This window comes from Haemaphysalis longicornis, unplaced genomic scaffold (genome assembly GCF_048455015.1).
Source record: "Haemaphysalis longicornis isolate Haplotype H1 unplaced genomic scaffold, Haemaphysalis longicornis Haplotype H1 scaffold_2, whole genome shotgun sequence".
Lineage (NCBI taxonomy): Eukaryota > Metazoa > Arthropoda > Arachnida > Ixodida > Ixodidae > Haemaphysalis > Haemaphysalis longicornis.
The window spans coordinates 245,081,298-245,096,555 of record NW_027526295.1 but is presented as its reverse complement, the minus strand read 5'-3'; the positions used below and the strand labels follow the sequence as shown (position 1 = coordinate 245,096,555).

Below are 15,258 nucleotides of genomic sequence, written 5' to 3'. Positions count from 1 at the left end.
GAAAATAAACAGCATGAGCTGAGCGTAGGATTTATGAGCACAGTCTGAACCGCTTTCGCTTACTTGTATGCAATACAGATTGGAGGTGCATACTCATTGAAAAAGACCCAAACACTGCGTACAACAAGTTCTATGAAAAGCTTTTTACATGTTATGACTTAGCATTTCCTCTCAAGCGAAGTAAAGCAGGCCTTAGTAAAACACGAAAGCCCTGGATTAGCGCAGATTTGTTGAAAAAAATTAAAAGGAACAATAAAATGTATCATTCTTTCGTAAAAACCGGCGATATAAATAAGTTCAACTCTTATAAAAAATTTCGGAATCAGTTAAACGCTGAGATAAAAAAAGAGAAAATCAGATATTACGAAAACTTATTCTCCAAAATTAGTGGTGACCCTAAAAAAGTGTGGAATGAGATAAAAAATCTGACTTCAAAAAAGCATAGTAGCCCTACACTTAATATAGAAACGCCCACTGGAGCGTTGACCGGTGACAGTGCTGCTTCAGCAATGAACACATATTTTGTAAATAGTGCTAATTACGATGAAACTCCTCTTATTGGTGTCGATGTACAAACACTCTGCTTGACCGAGTTTGCGCTTATGAATTAAGTAGCCCTAACACCTGTCACACCGTCCGAAATTGAAACAAGCATCAACAACATTAGGAATAATGTTGCCGCTGGTATCGACGAGATAAAAGCAATTCCAATTAAATATGTGTCCGACATCATATCTCCAGTTTTAACCGCCATCATAAATACAACTTTTGAAACTGGAATTTTCCCCGACCGTCTTAAAATAGCCAGAATATCTCCTGTACATAAAGGCGGCAACGTAAAGGAATTGTCAAACTATCGACCGATTTCTGTCCTACCTGTCTTGTCGAAAGTATTTGAGGGTGCCATAAAAAACAGATTAGAGAATTTTTTTTAATAAACACGAGGTAATTAGCAATATGCAGTATGGTTTTCAGAGAGGGAAATCAACAGAACAAGCGCTTCTAAGTATCAAACATGACATTATACTTAATTTTGAGAATAGACTGTACACTCTAGGACTATTCGTTGACCTACGCAAAGCATTTGATTCTGTATGCCACGATGTTCTCTTGACTAAGTTACAAAAATACGGTGTTCGAGGCGTTGTGCTAAAATTAATTGCAAGCTACTTAGCCAACCGCAACCAATTTGTGAAAGTGAACCAAGCGTCGTCATCAATTTTAGGCATAAAAAATGGTGTACCCCAGGGATCCATACTTGGGCCATTGCTGTTCATCATATACATAAATGATCTGTGCCATATTCCTCACTCCCCCAAATTGATCATGTATGCCGATGACACCAATATATTTTTTACAGCATCTTCGCTTATCCAACTCCAAAAGATAGTGAATGCTTATCTAAAACAATTATCTCTATGGCTTCACATAAATAAGTTACAGCTGAACGCTAAAAAAACCAAATACATAATCTTTGCACCTATTAACAAACCATTGATTAAAAAAATTGATATTGTTTTTCGTGGAGATAAGCTTGAGCGTGTAAAAACGGAAAAATTCTTAGGCGTGTGGTTCCAGGAAAACTTGAGTTGGAACACTCATGTCGATAAACTAGCTGTGCAACTTAGCAAATCGATTGGTTGCTTATTCAAATTGTCACGACTTATTCCACTATGGTTAAAGAAAGTTCTGTATTACACATTGTTCTATTCTAAGTTAACTTACTGCACGCTAGTATGGGGCACCACGACCTGTAGAAACTACAACAAACTAACTATACTTCAGAAAAAGATTTTAAGGCTATTCGAAGGATATACAGGCCCACCTCGACTTCTCCATACCAGCCCACTGTTTAAAAAACATGATATATTGCGAGCAACCCAAGTTTACTATGTCAAGTTATTACATTACATCAGCTGCAACAAATTACACGTTAGCGACACTAGCGCCCTAACTCCGCATTATACTTTCCGTGAACCGCAATTAAAGAAACCACTCACTAGAACTAACTATGGCAAGCAACACGTAAACTACCAAGTTCCTACCCTTCTAAATAAAGTTGGCCACCTAATCGACCTTAGTAATATAAGATCAAAGAAGAAATATAAAATACTACTTATAAAAAATGACATAGAATTGTTGTAATGTTTCAGATTGTGTATGTAAACAGCATTCTCGAACTTGTTTTTTGTTTCCAGCTGCTTCACTTTCGGGCAAACTTTGTATCTTGTATCTTTTTTCTGTGTCTTTTGCTGCCTTTATGTATCATGCTAACATCGCATATTTTGATTTATTACAAGTTGTACGTTTTTTAGAGACTGCGTTCTTATTGTTCATGTGTGCAATTCTGAAATAGTGTTTCGGGGTACATCAAAGATGTGTGCTGTGTAACTTTTCCTAACATGTTCTTGTGTAAATGCATAGCTGTGCAAAACTGCCATCGGGGGAAAAGCCTCTGTCAGGCTTCTAGCCTTTTGCTTTTCCCCCGGTCTTTCCGTCATTTCGCCCTGTATGCGGAAAGAAAAAAATAAACTTCAACAACTTCAACAACAAACCCTAATGCATTGAACGGAGCTTCGATTGTCCCGGACGGCCTCGTAATGACTGCGTTTCCCCGCAAGCGCGTAGCAGCGTAAGCGAGTGTTCGCTCGTACTGCTCGACAAACACCAGAAGGTGGCCGCGATATCGAATATCTTTCACTCCCAGTCACCCTGCCCGCCCCTGGACAAGCACGCCGGCGCCCCACCTGGAAGGCCAACGAGCGCTCCCGTGGGCCTCGGGCGGCTGCACGCGCGGCAACCTTGGGTGACGGAGCAGAAAAGAAAAACGCTTTTGCAAGTTGCTCGTGCAAACCTCGTCGGTTTGTTGGGAAAATGTTTATTGCGTCGCTTTCACGATTCGGCTGCTTTCCGATCATGCGACCCACTTGGGCGGGGAGCTGGCGGACTCGCAGCGGCCGCCATTTCGTCGCTGCTTAGCTTCAAGTTCAACAGCGGGCGGCTAGAAACAATGGTGCTGGCACGAGTTGTCCCAGTTTGTTCGCCGGGGGCTCGTACGATTTGCGTACAGGCTCGGGGATGCATTAGGATCGTGCCGCGCCACGCCGAGAAATGATAGTGCAAGCCCAGCGGCGTGAACGTTTCGCGCGCGCGTACTTAAGGTGCATAGCGAACACAAACCAGCTACACAATGCGTTGCGCTTCTGGGTACAAGAACTGCCTCCCCCACAGCCAGTCATACAAGTTACCAGGGGTTTATCATGAATTTCGAATTTGGGGGGAGGGGGGGGGTGTTAGGGGGGGTGTATAAGTTCCTGGGCAGGGTGCTCGTGGTTGTAGAATCTGTTTGGTGGGGGGGGGGGGGGGGGGGGAGGGGGGTTATATCCTTCTGGGGTGTTTATAAATCCCTGCAAGTGACTCCCCCACGTAGCCGAGGGGCCGGCATGTCTCTCAAGGGAGTCCAATTTGATGCTATCACAGAAACATCCCTCTCGAGCCCATTTAACCCTACCCATGCCGTGGTGCTTGCGTCATCTTGGTGGAGCAAGACATACAGTGAATCAAGCGTGAAAGTGTTGCCGTTTAGTAATTAATGGTACTAGTACCCGCTACAGCTGTACCTCTCGCTCCATATTTTCTATATTTACGAAGCAGAAGTTTTGTGCTAGTGTCTCAGTTACTTTTTTTTTGTCTTACGAAACGAATGGCGTTAAATAATTTATAGCAGCGTGTGAGTATTTTGCGATACTTCCTCTGTATGTGTTTTATCCCAGCTTTCAGTCAACATTTCCTTTATTTCTTTTTTTGAAGGCGGGTAGGTGTTGCTATGGAAATGTACCTAAAGTAGCTGGAGACTTTGTCAGGGTTGCGTGGTTTTTAATTACAAACTTCCTGGTTGTGCTGCTGGGTAAAGTGAACAGAAAAGCACAATTGTATGCAATGAGACACAACAACAAATGGTGGTAGGAATGCTTTTTATGCAACATATCATGCCAGCCAAACGCAACCCATAGATACACCCTACAGCCAGAAAGCTTGCTGCGATGAGAGAGGTTGCCCTGTATTTGCAAATGCTAATGAGGCCAGCCGAAACGGTGAAGGCTCTCACCAACTTTACGGGTGGACATAATACAGTGAATAACCCACGCGGTGAAACCAAACGATTGCACAATGAAAAGGAAGGAACACCAGGGAAAAAACAGGACAAGTCTCTCGTTGCGTCTAAGTGCATGCACGGAGTTCACACAACGCATAATAGAAACTTGCCACACACGAGAGACGCGTCTTGTATTCGTGGTCTCCGCTGTATTGCTGTCAACAGCGCCAACGAAATTCACATTCATCACGAGGACTTTGGCTTTCCATGGCCATACGACACCCCGAGGCCAGCCTGAGCAGCCGATGACGGTGCGCCGGAACTCACTGCGGGCCCGCCGTAAGCTGCCTGCGCTGGCTGGTACGCGGCTGCGTGACCTTGGTGACCTTGGAAGCCTTGTTGGAGCGGGGCTGCTACTGCTGGATTGGCATAACCGTACACAGCTGTTGCCCCAGCACCAGATGCTGCTCCGGCTCCGCCATAGGGAGCACCCTGGCCTCCGTAAGGGAAACCGCCGTAGGTTAGAGCTTGGGCAGGAACTCCTGCCTGGTGACCCCCTTGGCCCAGCGGATACTGTCCAGCTGCTCCGCCGACGCCCCCGCCATACTGAAGAACTGGCGGACCTCGCACAAGGCCAGCAGCCAGGGCTGGGCCAGCGGTGTGTCCTCCGGCGCTCACAAACTGAGCCCCCGCTGGTCCTAGGTAGGCTCCGGCCGGGAAAGATACGCCGGAACTGCCACCAGCTGTGTGCCCACCTTGGGGCAGAGCGTAGCCTTGTGCCGTAGCTCCTCCAGGTCCACCCGCTGACGGAGCGCCTACTCCAGCATACCCAGCACCGGGAGCTGAAAGGTGGCCGCCGTAGCTAGGGCCCGCCAGTCCAAGCGCCTGAGGTCCAGCCCCGCCCTGGCCCGCCCCGACATGTCCAGCAAACTGTGGAGCAAACGCCCCAGTCGCGGCCCCGTTGCCTGCATAGGCTTGCGGACCTGCGAATGCCTGCGGACCAGCGTAGGCTTGCTGAGCGGGGAAGGCTTGTTGGCCGGCGTAACCTTGCTGAGCGCCGTACGAAGGTGGTGGCCCGGCGAAGAGCTGCTGGGGACCCCCGGCGCCGGCATACGGGTGGGCCGACTGGCCGCCGCCGTAAGCTGAAGCGGGGGCTCCTCCCGCTCCACCGAGACCGCCCAGCTGGAAGCCGTAGCCGGGAGGCAATCCGTGGCCGCCGGCAGCGGGGAAAGCGGCCGCGTTGACGGGAAAGCCGTTGGCGCCGTAAGACAATCCCGGAAGGCCACCGGGCGCCGGGGCCCCGGCCGGGCCGTGGACGGGAACGTGAGCCGGTGCCCCGCCGTGATGGCCGCCCTGGCCACCGGCCAGTACGGAGGCGGGAACCTTAGCCACTTGGCCGGAGGGGGCGCCGGGCGCTAATTCTTGGGCCAACTTGTATACCGGTCCCCCGGAAGCATGGCCACCGCCGGCTGAAGGGGCGCCACCGCCGGCGCTGCCCTGGGATGGATCGCCAGCTAGGACGTGCGCTCCACGGGAGCACAGAAGGAGAAGGACGCCCAGGACCTGGACGCAAAAAAGCAGTTGATCAGAAATCCATTCCTGTATTATTCCTGTATATTTATGGTGCACGCAACGTGCGTTATGTCGAACATTTGAAATACGTACAGTCATGAGCAAATTAAACGCGAACACAAAAATATGTGCCAGAACGCAGAAATAGCTCGATTTCTTTTCATGCAAGTCAAAATGACGCGTGGCGATGTTACAGAAACAAAGTTGGGAAATGGGGCTTTTCAAATATAGCCATAGCACACAATTATTGGGCCTTAGCGAAAAGTATTTTTCAATTTTGCGTGTCCTGGTTCATACTTTCGTGTTCGCGTTTCATTTGCTCATGATTGTACATGGCTTCGTGTAACAGTAGGCGACTAACACAGTGCATGAAATGAATGCCGCATCACCAATGGATTTGTTATCGCAGTATCGACAGCAAAAAAATTACTGAAGGGCGTAGACTTGCAACCTACGTGAAAATGTGAACCTACGAGAGATCCCCACGGACCTCTTTATAGCCCACCGGTACATTGGAATCACTATTTCAAACCAGGCTAATGCAGAGCATGAGTGGGAATTTTTGCATAATAAAGAACAGAGGAAGATGAGACAGCGACCTGAATGCATATAGTCTTACTTTTGCAGATTGACCCGGCATGCGATCTGGAATTTTCACGTTAAACGAATTGCCGTGTAAGCCACAGTACAAGCGGAAAGGTCTCATTCCACAAGCTGGCTTTCAGTTTCTTACGTTGTTGCGGTGCATGAATGAAGGTCGCTTCCCCGACAATATACCGCAGGGATTCACCGTATCTCAAGTCCCACACGAATGTCTTCTCGCACTATATGGCTGCCAGTTGATTAAACTTGAATTAAGACTAACACGCCTCCAGAACTTGTTAATGTCACGTATGCCCATGTCACGTTAGTGCGCATGTCGGAGAACCATACAAGGCACTTTCTTATATTTCCTTGTGGGACATTGAGGCTAAGACACTTTCGTATTCCGCATGAATCCATTGTTTAAAATCATTAACTTCATGCGTGTTTCAGTTAGATGATGCGAAAGACAGGAAATTTTGAGCCACCAAAGTTTGCAGCTAATGAATATGAACGCCTGCCGGTAGATTTGTTTGGGAACCATCTACTGCGCTACGATTCGCATATGCCCAGCTGCAGCATTGAAATACCCACACTGAAATTAATTTGTTCGGTAGCTGGAATCCATTGAAATCTAGTTTGCCGTACACGTACTTTCACTTCTTTATTGTCGCTTTAGGTAGGGAGTCCTCGTGTAGCGATAGCAAGTAACGTCAGTCGGTGTTGCACGAGAGAGAGAGAGAGAGAGAGAGAGAGAGAGAGAGAGAGAGAGAGAGAGAGAGAATAACTTTAATGCGGAAACGGAAAAAATGGTCCCGGAAAAAATGGTCTCGGAAAAAATGGTCCCGGAGAAAATGGTCCCGGAAAAAATGGTCCCGGAAAAAATGGTCCCAGTGACCATCTAGGAAAAAATGGTCCCATGGCCCAGCCAACGTGTTTCCCTTCAAGTTAGTCCGATCTGAACCGACCTGATGTTGCGGTTTGATTTTGTCCCTTTGCGTTTTAGGTAAAGGTTTGAGAAAGATCGAATGCTTTAATATTCCTATTAGGGGCCGAAATTAAAGCCTTTGGAGGCTAAAATCTAACAAAGAAAATTGGGTAGACAGACAGACGGACGGACGGACGCTTTGATGGATGGATGGATGGATGGATGGATGGATGGATGGATGGATGGATGGATGGATGGATGGATGGATGGATGGATGGATGGATGGATGGATGGATGGATGGATGGATGGATGGATGGATGGATGGATGGTAGGGCTGAGCATGGATTAAATATTTTAATGCAAGTGATTGGATTAAAACCACACAAGCGACTCCGAGGCCTGGAACCGTCGGTTTAGTAGCTTAGTCGAACACAGCCATCTCAGTGTCTGGAAGGTCATAGAAGCTCTACGCTGCGAGGTTTCGTCAGTATCGGTGAAAATTGCACAAAAAGCCGTGGGAGCTCCATCAAAGAAGCGCACAGCGTCGTCTCGGGTCTAGGACATTTCGGTGCAAGGCATATCGGTGTAGGACGTTTCGGTGCAGACAATTTGGTGTACGTACATATCGGTGTATGGATACCTGCACGGACACCTCCGTGCGCAAACATTTCGGCGACCGAATTATCGTGTGCTTGCTTGTTTGAAACAGCCATTATATTTTTATTTTCGCTTAACATGGGTAATAGACAACAATCTAGCGCAGCACTTGCATTTTTAGATTGGTGCCGTCTTCAATTCTTTCCGGATATTTTTAGAAACTGAACATTCTTATATTTTTCTTTAATACCTCGTCCATTTTAGCAAGGCAAACGTTCTTGGTTCGATTAACCGGCTTTACTCGAACAAGACTTTTTCGTGCCTTGGCTTCGGGACCAATTTTTCCGGGACCATTTTTTCCTACCTTGGATTTGGGACCATTTTTTCCGGGACCATTTCTTCCGGGGCCATTTTTTCCAGGACCATTTTTTCCGGGACCATTTTTTCCGGGACCATTTTTTCCTACACCCCTTTAATGACGACCACCAATGTTAGCCCAGCCGTCTCGCTGGTTTGTTACGTTTGGTGATAAAAGAAAAAGAAAAAAAATGTGAAAACGAAAAGATGTCATTTGATGCACCCAATATTTTCAATCACAAAACTCTGTCTAGTTCTGTGCTCCGGAAAAAACTCCAAGATAGCTTTGATTGCCCGTGTAGCCTGACTGCGACCCGACCAAGGACCCAAAACAGCCCTCAGCTCAAGTCCCGCACCAAGCTGCCTGCACAAAGATAGTATGCGTTTCTGTCTGTGCGCGGTGTACTTTGGGCACACGCATATAACGTGTTACATAGAAACAAGAGTGGTACGCTCAGTAGTCTACTTGTTGTTCTAGCGTACCCATTGTATAAAAAAAAAATTGCGCCCGTGCACTAAGCCCAGATGGTAAACCAGCGAGGCTCCAGTGGTTAGCCGTGTGTTTTGCTCCCTCCGTTGTGCCGCTGCCACTTTCCACTGTCGGAAGATGCCAGAGTGTAGCTACATCATCTAAAAAACCCAGCTAATCTCCCTCCCCTCACTTCTAACTTCTCTTCAACCCGTTTTTTTTTTTCGGGCATGCGCATGGAGAACCGACAGAGGAGTTTTCTGCGTACATATGACCGCCGCATTTTCCTTTCGCCTGGCCAGATAGGGCTTCGCTTTGAAACTGCATCACGGTGCTGCTCTTTCCGATCCGCAGTTGGCAAATAATCGGTCGTTGAGCCTAGCAGAAAGTTTCCTGAATACTCTTATTACGCAAGCCACGGCGGGCACCTACTTTCACGCGGTGAAAGTCTCCACTTTCCTCGTCACTGATGCTCGCCAGCAGCCTTGGAGGCAAGACTTCCCTCCGCGTGAGATTTTCATTACTGCAGCCCCGTTGCCTTAACCTGGTTCTTTTTAAAACGCACAATCAGGTTTAGATTCTACGCAACTCGAACCTGCAGCGTTATACTACCGCAACTGGAGTCTCAACTTCAAGTTTGTCATATTATGTGCCGACGCTACCTCCGGCTATCCGCATCATGGCATAAAGCTGTGGAATTATTGGGAAGATCTAAATTCCTTGAGGTTTGCCGAAATCCATGCTTCTAACATCATGCGCTTCTGCCGGAAACGGAGCCGCTGCGAAATACCGCTTCTGCCATCTTGTGGGTGGTAGCAGAATGCGACAGCGGCTACGCTACCAATACTATTGTGCTTAGGCTCAGTGTCTTCATCGTGCAAGCAGCTACGCCTAAATTATGTTGCTAAGGTCTTTTAAAGTCACGTAGAGCAAAGGTACTTCGAGCTATTTTCTAATGCCTGTCTTAAAATCGAACATTTACCTTGCATTACATAGCGTTGAAAGTTTAGTTGACGATAGAAAGGGTTACGGAGAGGGAAAAGATAATGTCTACCATAAAAATGGTAACACAATGCTAACGAATACCCTGAATAGAGTTTATCGAAAGAGTTGAGTTTCGGAGCATGGTCGCTGCAACCCAGGCAACGACCGTATCATTGAACTTGTCATATACCTGGTCATTGACCGGCAACAGGCACGTAACGTAGAACCAAATGTCCCTGGCGCCTGCGCGAATTGGTGTCACTTGGACCCTCCCCTCCGTTAATGAGCAAGCCATCAAGGCCTTCCCATCCAGCTGGCTTCATGCCGGATCATTGCTTCCCTCTTGGATCCGTTGCGCTCCAATTAGTCAATGAAGTGTCCACAACAGCGAAGCTAGTCTTGTTTCAGACGCCTGTAGCAATTATCCCTCGTGGCCTTTTTCTCACACGTCCGGTGATATGAACATATGGTTCTCGGCTTTGTCAAATGGGTGCAAACGTTATTCAGCTAAGTCTAGAGAAATGGGTGACGTGCACGCGCATGTTCAACGTGTAACGTGGGGGCGTACACTCAACAACGAAGCACGAGCAAAAGAAAAGAAAGACAATGCATTTAAAACAAGGAGAAAGACGCGGTATTGTTGTGCGCGTTTCCCACGGCCTCACTCGCGGGCTGTTCAAGAAGCGGCGGCGTCTGACTGGGACAAATTGCCTAATACATTAGCGAACGCTAAAGAAATACAAACGTTCCGTTTCGATCATAAAACTGTCACAGGAACCCCCCTTCCGCGAGTGGGGCGGCGCAGGCGCAGCGGTCTTGACTCACGGGTATCGTGGCGCCTCGCATGGTGGCAGCGGTCGGCTTGGGCGCGGCGGCGGAGGGCAGTAGCACGGCGCGCGTGCTGGGCTTCCGGAAAGGCTCTGGCGCGCACTGACTTCCCTTGGGCTGCCCACTCGGCTTAAGTATAAGCGGCGATCGGGGCCACCCACCCGCGGGCGAAGGAGCCGCCCCACAGAGACGACGACCTGCTTTGTTCACGGCGACCATGCTCGCCTCAGCGGCCGCCGATGGTCATCCCCGAACGCAACGCGCCGCCGTACTTAGCGCCGCCACCAGCCGCAATTTGGCGGCGAGCGAATCGTCGTACGCCGGTTGCTTATTCTCGCGGTGCAGGCACTACATCCCCCGATAAGCGCTTTCATCTGTTATTCGTGTGTGTGGGTACAGGTGCGACCGATCCCTTTAAAATCGATTCACTGTTTTTACTTTGTACAGCTTTGTGGCTGCTCATTGAACGAGCCAAGTTGGTTGCCATCCCCGGGTTTTTCTCTCACTCTCTCTGCCGAAATGAATCGAAAGACGCCCATTTCCCCGGGAAGGTCGCTCGAAGGACGTCGGCTGCGAGTCTTGTTCACGCGCGTGTTCGGCGTGTCGCCCTGTTGAGAACGGCGCCGCCGCGGCCACCGAGGCCTCTCTTCGTTGAGCGGGGAGAGCGACGCCGGGCGGAGCCGCCGATCCAGGCGGCCCGGCGAACGGAATCGGAACGCGCGGCGGCCACTCCTCGGCTTTTATAACCGGCCAAGTTGGCGCCCCTTTTTCCTCCGGCGAGCCACGCCGCGTGAGCGGCACACTTACTTTTCCCGCGTCATCGGCGCTCCTTTTGCATAACAGTCACTGCACACGTGCTTCATGTTGCAGACTTCTCTTGCAACGGAGACTGTGTGTCCTGGGGCAGATTTCCGTGAAGCGGCAGCGACATTTCGGATTGACGAGGCTTTGGCGGGAGAAATGCATGTTTTCTTGGCTGGAGAGTCCTGTGACCACGCGAGAGGCGAGAAAAACTGCAAAAATAAAGTCATATTAGGGGCAAAGCGGCGGCTTGACGCGGCTCGCTTGTTGCGAAGTTATGGGGACGTTCAAGCATCTCTCATCGTTTGAGAATGCGCTAGCATTACGTGTCGCTCAGATATATCCCCCAGTTACGTCGCTGAATTCAGTTTCGCTGAGTTTTGGGCTGCTGAGTGCATGTTGCCTCGAAACAGCCAACAACTACTGTATTTACTAGATTCTAACCACCCCATTTTTTTCCACGATCGCAATGCCGAAACTGAGGGGCTTTGATTCGACAAACACAAACTACCCCCCCCCCCCCCACACACACACACACACACACTCTTTTCGCGGCCGTACCTCGACGTGAAGGCCGCAAGGAATAATGTTTTATTTGTCAAACATTTAAAAAAAAATACGTACAGACAGTGAACTGACCGTTTCCGTCTGATACTCAGCCACCCTCACTCTCATTATTCGAGTCCGCTGTGCCGCTTGGGCCGCTGCTCTCAGTATCCCCAAGCAGGTCGTCTTCTGCTCCGTTGAAGTGGTCTGTTATTAAAAACATGAATGACTTGGCCAGAACGTCGACTCGGGCCCGGTTCCCCTCGTCTGAAATATAGCTTGGGAGGGCTGCTTAGAAAAGGGGTTGCTCAGATGCGCATGAAAATTTTTTTTCCAATTCATTTTTTTCGAAACAAGGGGAGGGTGGTTAGGATCGGAGGGCGCTTAGAATCTCAAAAATACTGTATTTATTTCCTTAGCAGTTGGCTTCACTGCAATTTTTCATGCGGAAAAGAGTAAGCTTTACAGAAAGCAAGTTTCTTGATAAGGCTTTTGAAGATGGCTTCACTATTTTACACAAGATCATTCCTATAGAAACACACTTTTTGAAAGTCAACAAAAGCTACCATATCCAAGTAATAAGGCCCAAGTACAATTTCTTACATTTTTTTTTCTCGAGGTTTCTTCACCGCCCTGGGTTTACCCGTATTTGGCGTCGGCTCGTTTATAGCGAACTCACTCAAGTAACGCGCGACGCATTAAACATGGCTGACTATTACACAAACGTAATGCCATTGTGCAGCTCTTGACGGCTCTGGCATGACATTTCATATTTTATCACTGCAGTCACCCTAAATTACAATTGTAATTATCAGACATCGATATAATAGCTTGCCTCCTTGCTGTATTGATGCCTTCCCTGTCGCATAAGTTAACTTGTGGTGAAGCCCCCTTTCAAGGAACGTCCCGACGACAACTCTGATGATGATGATTATTATGATGCTGATGACGATATGTGAGCGAACTGGATGAAAAGCTCTATAACGTTAATGATTCCTATCATCTTCGTTAAGACATTCCATATTTCCATACGTGTATCCCTGTCAGCCATAGCAGCTAACGCTGCAAAAAAATCCCGACCGTTCGGCAAAGAAATTGGTCGAGCATGTCATTTGAATCTACTTTAAATACCACAAAATTCTCAAGTAACCCGCCCATTTTCACCAGTGGAATGTGAACGTCCACGTGAGCACAAAAACTGCCGGTGTTAAGTTTCACTAAAATCATTTGGTGCCTAATATTTTCAGCGTTGAATGGTGATGGTTTGATGCCGGAGGCACCTGGGCTTCAACTGATGGGTGTATGCGCGTTTAACCATTCAAGAGCTCGTTCTAAACATAATTTAATCAGAATATTCCACTGCCATTATTTACGCTTTAAAGGAGCCATGAAGACAAAATACAAGTTGGGTTTATTACAAAGACTGCTTAGTCCTGATAACAATGATACCAATATCATCGCAATCTTCGAACAAATAACGGAGATATTAAAGAAAACGTGTGAAGCAGTCGCGACCCCCTAGCCAATTTCCCAAAACTTTCCTATGACGTCACGGAACCTTGTTTGTGCGATTGGCGGCCGCCTAACTGACCTGTCGCGACGACACATGACTGGACGTCTGTAATGGGGCCTCTAGTTCCATTTGACCGCTTCACTTGAATGCTAACGTGCAGTTAACAGACTGAAAATTATGTTTTATTGTTGGCCCGTATGACGTCATTCTTGCTCATAACACGTCACTGTGGCGCAAAATTTGAAAGTTTTTAAATACTTCATCCTTTTTTTTTTGTTTAAAAAACCACTTTTGTGGCTCTAGTGGAACTGAGTGAGGTACTGAATCCTAGTTCTTTCAAATTAAACGAAGTTGTATTTTCTCTTCATGGCTCCTTTAAAGGGCCACTGAAGTGAATTTGTCAAGCTCCCGTTTTTGCTTGCACTGTGTAGACTGGCTCAAATTAGCACACTTTTCATCGTTTATCCGGTTGACAAATCGGTAATTATTTTACAAAGCGCGAAAGAAGAAAATATACCATGCGCGGTTTGCGGCGGCCGCACAAACTAAGCTGTGACGTTAGGAGGAGGGGGCGCCGTGATTGGACGATGCCCAAGGTTAGCAATCAAACAAGTTTCGGTTTCGGTTTCGGTCTGTAAAACAACATGTTTGACATTCGAGGGCGTCGTTGGATGGGCATTATCAATATCCCAGTTATCGTAGTACCGCGCTTCTGCCATGTTGTCGGCTGTAAAATGCATAAGATAAGCCTCCCAGGACGGCTTGGAATCGTAGCATTCACTATCTGAGGCCTACGCAGTGCATAAACGCCCTCCGCGTCCCCGCAGACGCTCAAATGCATGCGCTTTTCCTCCATATTTGGAGCTTGCCTCGCTCATGCCTGTATCGTAAAAAGCGTGTTCCCACCATGCCAAGGGTCTGTTGATTCTGGCCTGTGCCCACTGCCCGCAAGCAGTCGGTGCTTATGGCAACAGCACGCCAACGAGAACTCGCTAGCGCGGCGGTGCCAGCCTGCGCGAGTTCTGTGGACTAGTTCGTGGAGCAATGAACGTTGCGGCCCCAAAAAGGTGAACTCAGTATAGAAAACATCGGCGAAAAACAAAAAAGTTAACTCATTAAAAAAAAAAAAGGATGTACCCGCGGCGATTCGAACTTGTGACTGGCAAAACACTTGGGACGACATACCTAGCACCCCAGACGACTAGGCCACAAAGGGCCGGTGGCGGCAATGGAAAAGATAAGGTATATAATGTATAACCAGTTTACACTTTTATTTAGTTTTAGTATTTCAAGCAGCTTAGGTGACTATTTGTTGTATTGCGCTCGTGCAGTAAGCGTCCCCCGAGTTTCCACAATAGCTCACGTCTAGCGATTGCATTTCGTAGACGGGAAAGCGTTCGCATATGCGTAGTCGTGCTGCTGACCGCTCTGCTTGTTTGCCCAGCGCAAAAAAGTGCTTCCAGCACCCTAGTTTTACGCTGTACGGTAAAAATATCAGTTGATTTTATTTCCTTAGTACCTATATTGACTTCGCTCACTCTTCTCCCCCTTCAAGAGGCCTTATATTTTCCTACTGGCGTACCAGTCAGCGAAGCGTCGCATGTGCGCTTGTGCAGCGCTTGTGTGAAGCGACCTTGACTTGGAGTGTACAAACTAACGAAGTAAATAAAGGCGCATTCTTCCATTCCCAAACGTGTTGTGGCTTAGTTTCAACTGATCGAGCGAATTGCGACGACCCGTTGGCGGCCGGCGGACTAAACGGTGGGCCGACTGACTCGGTCGCGGAAGGTCGGCGAGCCGTGCAGTAGCGCAGCCAATTGTCAGCTCCTCTCCTGCTGACGTCACACGAAAACGCCACAGAAAATGGGCGAGCGTAAAGAGAGGAGGACAGCATTTTCGAATAGATTTTTCTACTAAATAAATTCGCGTAAACGCGCACAGAGTGGTCGAAACAGGGCCCAGGGACTCCGGACTACAGTTTGCG

At 48.1% G+C, this 15,258-nt stretch overlaps 1 protein-coding gene across 1 annotated transcript; it reads right to left on the bottom strand.

The window, feature by feature from the left end:
- Positions 1 to 3,966: 3,966 nt before the first annotated feature.
- Positions 3,967 to 10,956, bottom strand: LOC144167726 (uncharacterized). Its single transcript, XM_077696906.1, has 2 exons — positions 10,412 to 10,956; positions 3,967 to 5,659 (listed from the first exon to the last, which is right to left on the bottom strand). The coding sequence occupies exons 1-2, from the start codon at positions 10,631 to 10,633 to the stop codon at positions 4,343 to 4,345; spliced, it is 1,539 nt and encodes a 512-aa protein (XP_077553032.1). The 5' UTR covers positions 10,634 to 10,956; the 3' UTR covers positions 3,967 to 4,342.
- Positions 10,957 to 15,258: the final 4,302 nt, after the last annotated feature.

Coding starts and splice junctions, on each gene's coding strand:
- LOC144167726 (XM_077696906.1), bottom strand. CDS start 10,633: ATGGTCGCCGTGAACAAAGCAGGTCGTCGTCTCTGTGGGGCGGCTCCT. Junction 5,660..10,411: donor TGCGAGGCGCCACGATACCC/GTGAGTCAAGAC, acceptor TTTTGCGTCCAG/GTCCTGGGCGTCCTTCTCCT.